Genomic DNA, 9,439 nt, shown 5'->3' with positions numbered 1-9,439 from the left:
ACACAGAGATACGTAGGCATCTTGCAAGGACCGATAGTCCCGAATGCAAGAGCGGCCATTAAAGCTCGAAGCTCACCAACCCTGGCATTAAATACTAACGCACTCAGGTTTTTATTCCACAACATTTGGCGCCATAGTTGGGAAAGACTACAACAACCATGGTGAATACACAGAGCAGAAACAATAGTGGAACAGACACTCCTGTCCCATTGCGAAGGATCGCAACAGTGGTGGAAGTACCACCGCACTCAACTTATGCCTCCACCCAAGGAGGAACCCTGGTAGGGGAAAATGAGGCTCAGCCACAAGGGACGAATTCCCCGGCTCCTCAAGGGATGAATCCCTAATTTCAGTAGCTACATGCACCTGTGAACTCTCAACCCGTTGGGTATGAGTACTCAATGATTGTGACTACTAACCCCCTTTACGGGATGCCTCTATACCCAAGTTGGAGGGAGTGGACACTCTAATAGGAGTGAAGCACAAGGGCGGACGCCCCAATACATACGTGGCTTGGCTCCTATTCCGAAGGATCAAGAGTTCCCTGGATCTTATACTAATAACTCTGAATCATCATATGTTGTTCCGAGAAGGAGGCATACTGGCAAAGAGCCGATGGCTGATACTGAACAACGGCCTAGGAGCACTCAAGGGATGAATCCCCAAGATGTTCAAGAGAGGATCAGGGCTCATGAAGCTGAGATCCAAAGGCTGAAGCGTGACCTGAAGATGCATCTGAATCTGAGACCCTCACTTGCTCTAAGGCAGAGAGATCCTCCTCCAATCATAGACCTGGATGGTCCAATACCAAGGAGGGTTGTTGCCCCAAGGGCTGATTCCAGTGATCTTATGCCCCTAGGAGATCCTGATGATCCAAACCCACCATTCACTGACGAGATAATGAATGCCTGTATCTCAAGGAAGTTCAAGATGCCCACCATCAAAGCATACGATGGTACTGGCGACCCTGCTAATCATGTTAGGATGTTTTCTACTGCCCTATTGCTACAGCCCGTGAATGATACTATTAAGTGTTGGGACTTCCCTCAAACCCTATAGGGTATGGCTCAAAGGTGGTACAGTCGACTGCCCCCAAACTCTATTGGATCCTTTAAGGACTTGAGCCAAGCTTTTATTAAGCAGTTCATAAGTGGCAGAGTACACGGGAAGAGTTCAGCCTCTCTCATGGGCATAGTCCAAGTAGCAAAGGAGTCCCTGAGAGAATATCTGAATCAATTTACGAAGGAGGCTTTGAAGGTCCCTGATCTTGATGATAAGGTAGTTATGATAGCTGATGTGGATCGCACCATAAAGAAACAAAAATAAGAAAGAAGAAAAGGGATAAGAGAAGAAGAGGATATTTCAAAAGAACACGATCAATCCAGAAACGTGAACTTTGAATCTCAAATTGCTTAGATCAATCCAGAAACTAAGTAATTCGAATCTAACCTTCAAAACAATCCAGTAATTGAAGTTTAGAGGGAAGAAAAACTACTCATAGTTTATCTCAAAACAAAAGTTTTATATCATCCATTGTCAAACCCCATTGTAGTGAGCAACAGATTAATAGGCTGATCCTCAACCAAATTTCCTTTCATATTCACATTAATAGCCCTACAACAATGGACTAGAGATGAGTTCTTTAAGATGTCCCTGGTTAAGTGCCCTCCCGAAAGCATGATGCAGCTCCAGGATAGAGCCGGAAAGTATATCAAGGTGGAGGAGAGTATGAAGAAGACGTCTGTGAATAATGAACCTATTGGAAACAAGAAGCGGAAGACGGATCAGATGTACGATGGCAAGGACAAGTATCCATGAATTGGAAAAAACTCTGACACCTCTTCTTCTAAGAAGAATCAGCAACCAAGGTTCACTGAATATGCAAGGTTGAACGCTCCAAGGAGCCAAATCCTTATGGAAATTGAGAAGGACAACCACTTCAAATGGCCGAAGCCACTAAGGGGAGACCCCGAGAAGAGAGACAAGAGTCGGTACTGTAGATTTCACAAAGATGTTGGTCATGATACTGACGATTGTAGGCAACTCAAGGATAAGATTGAGTATTTGATCCGAAGGGGAAAGTTGGGACGTTTCACCAAGGGTGAAGAGGATGGAGGCCAAAAGAGAGATAATGATCGAAGAGATGACGATCGAAGGGGTAACAACCCGCAGCCCCGAGGGCCAGTAATTAATATGATCTCAGGAGGTCCTACAGCAGCTGGTACTACAAGAAACTCCCGAAAAGCTTATGCGAGAGAAGTGATGAGCATAATTGGAGAGCCGTATATGCATTCTAAGTCAGAGATGACGCTTGAATTTGGTGATCCAGACCTTGAAGGTTTGAAATTTCCTCAGTTGGATCCTCTAGTAATCACTCTGATAATTGGAAATTGTCCTGTTATGAGGGTCCTGGTGGAAAATGAAGCTTCCGTGGACATTCTGTTCCATGATACATTTATAAGGATGGGCTACACTGATTCTCAACTAAATCCATCTGACACACCCATCTACGGGTTTAACCATGTGGAATGCAAAGTTGAAGGAGAAATATGACTTCCCGTAACTATCGGGGAAGAGCCCAGGGAGGTCACGCAGATGTTGAACTTTCAGGTTGTCAAGGCAACCTCTACTTACAATGCTATCATGGGTAGAACAAGGATCCATGCTTTTAAGGTTATGCCCTCAACCTACCGTATGGTACTGAAGTTCCCAACTAGGAATGGTATTGGAGAAGCGAAAGGAGATCAAAAGATGGTCCGCAGTTGCTACGTTACAGCACTTAGGCCCGATGGAACCGGGGTGCAGGTCCTTCCCATAGAAGACAGATGTCCGAAAAAATGACGAACTGAGAGGGAAGCCAGCCGAGGACTTGGTCCCAATTTCCCTAGACCCCTTAGACCCGTAGAAGGTCATGTATATTGGGCATCTCCGGACCAGCCCTTGAAGGGCCAAATGACAACTTTCCTCCATGAGAACAGTGATGTGTTTGCTTGGACAGCAGCTGATATGCCTGGGATTGACCCGAATCTTATAACTCATAGATTGAACATTGACCCAACTCGAAAGGTTGTGAAACAAAAGAAGAGAACTTACGCCCCTGATAGGCTGGAAGCCATGAAGCAGGAGGTCAAGAAGCTTTTAGAAGCTGGTTTCATTGAGGAAGTACAATTCCCTGAGTGGTTGGAAAACCCCGTAATGGTTAAGAAGGCCAATGGGAAGTGGAGGATATGCATTGACTTCACTGACTTGAATGATGCTTGTCCCAAGGACTGTTATCCCCTACCAAGGATTGATAACCCGATCGACGCCACTGCTGGACACGAGATGCTAAGTTTTATGGATGGTTTTAGAGGTTATAATCAGATTAAAATGCACAAAGATGACACCTCCAAGGTATCTTTCATAACTGACTTTGGTGTATTTTGTTATCTTATTATGGCTTTTGGACTTAAGAATGCGGGAGCTACTTACCAAAGATTGGTAAACAAGATATTTGCCCATCTAATTGGGAAGACCAAGGAGGTCTATGTCCATGACATGTTAGTCAAAAGCCTAAGCTAGGCCGATCATATTAGTCACCTCATAGAGGCATTTGAAGTACCGAGGCACCACAAGATGATGTTAAACCCAGCCAAGTGTGCTTTTGGCATTAGGTCTGGAAAATTTTTGGGTTACATGGTCTCTAAGAGGGGAATAGAGGCCAACCCTAATAAGATCAAATCCATCCTAGACATGGAGCCACCACACTCCATCAAGGACATTCAGAAGCTGACAGGAAGAATTACAGCTCTAGGGAAGTTCATCTCTAAGTTCGGAGATAAATTCCATCCCTTTTTCAAAACCCTTAAGAAGGTGAAGAAGTTTTAATGGACAGTTGAGAGCCAAGAGGCCTTTGAACAGCTAAAGAAGTATATGAGTGAAGCCCCATTATTGGCCAAACCAAGTCTGGATTACACTCTTTATTTGTACCTTGCGGTATCTGAACAAGCCGTGAGTGTAGTCCTCGTGAAGAAAGAACTGAAGCTCTAGAATCCTGTATACTATGTAAGCAAGGTGCTCCATGGAGCAGAGTTGAATTACTCCACCACGGAGAAGTTCGCGCTTGCTCTCATCACAGCCTCGAGGAAGTTGAGACCATACTTCCAGGCTCACAAGATCGAAGTCCTGACGGACCAACCCTTGAAGAACGTTCTTCATAGCCCGAAGGCCAGTGGAAGGCTCATCAAGTGGGCAATTGAATTAGGAGAATTTGATATCAAGTACAAGCCTCGAACGGACATCAAGGCTCAGGCCTTAGTAGACTTCATGGTCGAATGCACCATTAACGACAAAGAAGTCGAGGGGCAAGAGATAGTAACCCCAGAAGGAGGAGAGAAGGAAAAGGATGAAGAAACAACCTTGAAAAAGTATTGGGTTCTCCATTTTGACTGAGCGTCCAAAATAAAAATCTAGTGGTACAGGCCTAGTCTTAAAAAGCCCTAATGGGTTTATGATTAAGTATGCTTTGAAGTTGGATTTCCCAACTATGAACAAAGAAGCAGAATATGAAGCATTGATAGCTGGCTTAGGCTTGGCTAGAGCCATGAGGGCCACAAATCTGAATGTATGTGGAGACTCAAGACTTTTAGTTGCTCAAGTTAATGGAGAGTTTGAGGCCAAGGATGATACTATGGCCAAGTACCTGAGAATCGTAAAGGGAATACTGACTCAATTCGATGAATGGTATGCAGAACATGTTCCGAGGGAGGAGAACACTACGGCGGATGCCTTATCTTAGTTCACCTCATCTAAAATCGAGAACTATCCGAGAAGAATCTACTTCTAGGTCTTGAAGACCCCTACTATTCATGTCATAAATCTGGTAGCACCGTTTAGTGTGACAAGCTGTTGGATAGACCCAATTAAGACCCACTTAGAGACTGGGTGGCTCCCCGATGATGCACAGGAGGCACGCAGGCTATCGGTTAGAGCATTGCGATACTCATTGATTGAAGGCCTTCTTTACAAAAGGTCCTTTTTTATTCCGTACCTGAAGTGCTTGAGACCTCTTGAAGCAGAGGAGACACTTAAGGAAGCTTATAAAGGGATTTATGGATAATACTTAGGGGGCAGGGCCCTCACTCACAAGATAACTCGGTTGGGATTCTACTGGCCAACTATGCTAGCCGATGCAAAGGCTTACGTGAAAAAATTTGATAGATTCCAGAGGCACGCTCCAATAGTATGACAGCCCCCAGAGAGGCTTACATCTATCAACACACCCATCCCTTTTGCAATGTGGGGAATGGACATACTTGGACCATTTCCTGTAGCATCGTGACAGAGGAAGTTCATTGTGGTAGCCATAGACTACTTTACAAAGTGGATTAAGGCTAAAGTACTAGACAAGATAACCACGAAGCAAATTACCTTATTATTCTGGGAGAATATGATATGCCGATATGGAATCCCATGCATCCTCGTCACGGATAATGGGAAATAATTTGATAATATAGAATTCAGAGAGTATTGTGATGATAACAGCATAGAACTCCGCTTCACCTCGGTTACACACCCATAGGAAAACGAGCAAGCGGAAGTTGCTAACAGAATCATCCTTGATGGACTTAAGAAGAAGGTTGAACGCTCGAGAAACGCTTGGGTGGATGAGTTGCTGCCTATACTATGGGCATATCGTACCACCTGTAAAGTGATAACTGAAGCTACCCTTTCATCCTGGCTTACGGAGCCGAGGCAGTAGCTCCCCTTGAGATCACTCATAGATCCCCTAGGATCAAAGCTTATGAGCCAGACACCAACGAAGAAGGCATGAGGCTCGCCCTCGATCTCTTTGACGAGGTAAGGGATGAGGCCAACGCCCGCAATGCAGATCATCAACGAAGAGCCTCCCTCTATTATAATAGAAGGGTTAAAGAAAGGTTCTTTCAACCAGGAGATTTAGTTTTGAGGAAGATTGAGGCATCAGGAGTATGGGAGAGAGGAAAGATAGCCCCTAACTGGGAAGGACCTTATAAGGTCAGGAAGATATTGGGACGAGGATCCTACAAGTTAGAGACCCTGAATAGTGATGAAGTGCCTCACACTTGGCATGCTTCAAACCTGAAGGTTTATTATCTTTAGGACATTCACTATATGTTCCTAGTACTTAGTATTAAGTTTATAATTAATGTCGACGAAACCATCTTATTTAAGAGTTAAACCCATTTCTTAGAGATACTATCTGTTTATGCAAGTTTATTTCTATTATCTTGTCTATCAACTTATTTAAGTACGAGCATCTAAAGAATGCAAGTCCCGAAGGACCAAATGCTGAAAATAAAAGACAAGTATGAAATAGAACTAAACGAGTTGCATAGATAAGGATATCGAAGGATCATAAGTTAAAGTCCCGAAGGACCAATAGATTACAGACCAATAATGTTCGAATAAATAAGTTCTAAAAATAAAAGCCATATGCGGAAATCAGAGCCATGCAAGGCCATAACATTCACTCATCAGAAGAATCCTCCCCTTCGCCATCTGAGCCTTCCTCTAAAGAAGAACCGCTGCTCCCTGGAATCGGCTCCCTCATCTTCCCACGAAGGGCTGCTCGGGAGGTAGGGCTACCCGAGGGGGCCTTACCCTTAGAACCGGAACCCTTGTGACTAAAACTCAATTGAGACCTCATACGAGGAGTCGAGGGCACAGATCTGGAAGCTTGTCCGGATGGATCCATAACAGGTAGCTTCCAGGGGCAAGATAAAAGACTTGGATCGACCACATCCGGCCATATGCCCTGAGCGTCTCTGATTCCCCTCTTCCAACCTATGGCCAGGTTAACAGAGCGTATCTCATTATCATGTTCGTTTATCATTTTGGTGAACCTAGAGAATTTGTGATAAGCTCCTCGAGGTCTTTTTATTCCTTCTTCCTCTTCTCCTCTGAACTGGCATATTTCCTCTCCAGGACAGTGAGTTTACCCTCTACTTCATGAGCTTTGGACTCCCACTCCCCCACGAAGATAGTCATTTTGTTCATGGAAGTATGTAGTGTAGCATAGTCGCCTCTCATCTTGACAGCCTGAGTGGAGGACACTGTGAAGTAGGCATTGGCCTGGCAAAGAAAATATGAGTTTAGTTATAAAATGTTTAAGTATGAAGGGCTGAGTCCCCAAGGAGTGATTCCTATAATGTTTTTCAAATTCTAAGGAAAATGCACTTAAATGAAATTCATACACGAAGAAGTATACCTGATACAAGGCATGAGCCCTCAGCATCTCGGCCTCGAGGAGCTTCTCACCAGAAGAGATAAATAGGAGGTCAGGAGGAGTAATGCAATTATTTGACCACTCAAGGGCAAGTCCCGGACTGCTGAACACGGAGTCATTGGTGGATATACCCCATCCGGGTTCAAAGGGGGTCCTCGCATTCCCATCAAAGTCTTTAGTCCTCTTCTGACCAGATCTCGATGCCTCAAGGAAGGCAGGAATCTTAGGAATATGGTTGGCCTTCTTAGCTGCATCTCTGGCCATCCTGCCCGTAACAGCATTGCTCATTTTTGTTATGGCATCGAGAGCCTCAGCAGCTGAAACAAGAAGGAAAGAAAACAGATATTAGAATAAACTTGCACAAAGTAAGGGGAAACAAAGATAAATACCCTCTATAGAAAGGCAACTAAGGCCAGCTTCAATAAGCTTGACTTCTGTTACGAACTCCCAAGAAGGGGTTCTCCTGTCATCATCAATGAGGAGATCTCGAGCTAGAAGCTCGGCATCCGAAAGGTTGAGAATGAAATGAGAACTATTACTGAACTGCTAAAGTCACGTTTAAAGTATGCCCCCAATCTCCATCCTTCCACTCAACGACTACAAACTTCTTGTTCCACTTGTGGTTTGAGTTATTAAGAGAATTGGTGTTCACCATATGAGGAACATGAGCTCTGTGTTGTATCATGACCCAACCAGGTCGATTCAAAGGAGAAGCCTTCATCGTGAAAATATTATGGAACATCGTCACACTCAAGGGGATGCCTAAGTCATGACATCTCACTATGACCAGAATGATGAAAGACCACCCGTTGGGGTAAAGCTGGCATGGATGAATCTTGAGTTTAGCTAGAAGCCTCGGAATGAAAGGGTGCAGGGGAAACCGTAGCCCGGACTTAAGGGCCGCCTTGAACACAAAGAGCCTTTGGTGACAGAGGTTACAAGCCCTCTCACTTGGCTTAGTCTTACGAATCTTTAAGCATTCGGGCCAGGAGTAAGTCGACTTAATCTCCTCGACATCCTTCTCATGGAGCATACTTCTGTGATAAAATGCATCGAAATGGACGGTACTGGGGTACTCGTCCGCCCTCTCGTCTAACATACTCTTCAGGCTATTTGAAGACTTTTCCATGGAAAACCAAGAGCAACAAGGGCATGGCAAGGTATGTAGAAGAATTGAACTCTAAGTGAGAGTTTCAAAAAAAATTAGGGGCAGGCACCCCTGGACAGCACGGAGCAGGAGGACCTGCTCCAGGCCGACCAGTGGCCGACCAGGTGGTTCTCCTCCATGTGGACGAGTAGCCCCATTTGAAGGCATGAGGCCGAGAAGAGCCTCCTACAGCAGGAGGTTCTGCTCGACCCCGGTGACCCCCTTTCGAAAATTTTCAATTTTTTTGGAAAAAATGGAAAAACTCAGAAAAATTTTGGAAAATTTTAAATTTTCAGGATTTTGGGATTAAGCCCGGATTAGGGCCGATTATTGATATTAAGCCCATATTAGGGCCAATTAGTGAATATTAAGCGTAATTAACCCAAATTAAGGGGAATTAGTGATTTATATGACGAAATTAGCCTAGATTAGGGTTGTTTAACCCATTCACTCTTATAATTAGTGTGAATTAGGGATAATTAGTGTCTAATGCATACTGATTAGTCTTAATTAGCCCCGATTAAGGTGGATTAGCCTCGATTAAGGCCAATTAGTGCATTCTAGCTTAAAATTAGGCTCTTTTAAACCTAATTAGCAGCTTGTACATGGAAATTAACCCCGATTAGGGCCAGTTAGCTGCTTTCACCCTAAAATTAACCTTGACGAAGGTTAAGGGGTGATAAACACTCGCTTTTTAGCCCCGTAGAGGGCCATTTAGTGTTAAACACTATCCAAATAGCTTGTGCAAAGGCCTTAAGTGTGTATACTCGCACAAGCAAGTCACTGTAAATGTTTAGGTCGCTCCACGCTTTACGATAAAATGACGATACCCATGAAGGGCTGATACCCGAGAAGGGTCGATACATATGAAGGGCCGACACCCGCGAAAGGTCGATACCCACGAAGGGCCGAAAGTACCCCGAGTAGCGATTAGACCATTATAACTCCACAAAAACTTGAGCAGTATTCACGGAAGTTGGGGGCAAATGATATGGATAGAAAATACATCTTAAAGACACATTAAATACACTTGGGCTTCTTGTCTG

The 9,439-nt window shown here is 44.3% G+C and overlaps 1 protein-coding gene across 1 annotated transcript; it reads left to right on the top strand.

Annotated features, from left to right (window-relative positions):
* Window positions 1-2,595: 2,595 nt before the first annotated feature.
* Window positions 2,596-4,777, top strand: LOC141665711 (uncharacterized). The gene is made up of 5 exons (XM_074471695.1): window positions 2,596-2,805; window positions 2,938-3,162; window positions 3,454-3,539; window positions 3,654-3,852; window positions 4,511-4,777. Exons 1-5 carry the CDS (start codon window positions 2,596-2,598, stop codon window positions 4,775-4,777), a joined length of 987 nt encoding a protein of 328 aa, XP_074327796.1.
* The last annotated feature ends 4,662 nt before the right edge of the window (window positions 4,778-9,439 follow it).

The sequence above is a fragment of the Apium graveolens genome, chromosome 6 (genome assembly GCF_009905375.1).
Source record: "Apium graveolens cultivar Ventura chromosome 6, ASM990537v1, whole genome shotgun sequence".
Classification (NCBI taxonomy): Eukaryota; Viridiplantae; Streptophyta; class Magnoliopsida; order Apiales; family Apiaceae; genus Apium; species Apium graveolens.
This window is presented reverse-complemented; position numbering and strand designations above follow the sequence as displayed.

Coding starts and splice junctions, on each gene's coding strand:
- LOC141665711 (XM_074471695.1), top strand. CDS start 2,596: ATGTTGAACTTTCAGGTTGTCAAGGCAACCTCTACTTACAATGCTATC. Junction 3,163..3,453: donor AAGCTGGTTTCATTGAGGAA/GTACAATTCCCT, acceptor TTTGGACTTAAG/AATGCGGGAGCTACTTACCA. Junction 3,540..3,653: donor GAGGTCTATGTCCATGACAT/GTTAGTCAAAAG, acceptor TTTTGGCATTAG/GTCTGGAAAATTTTTGGGTT.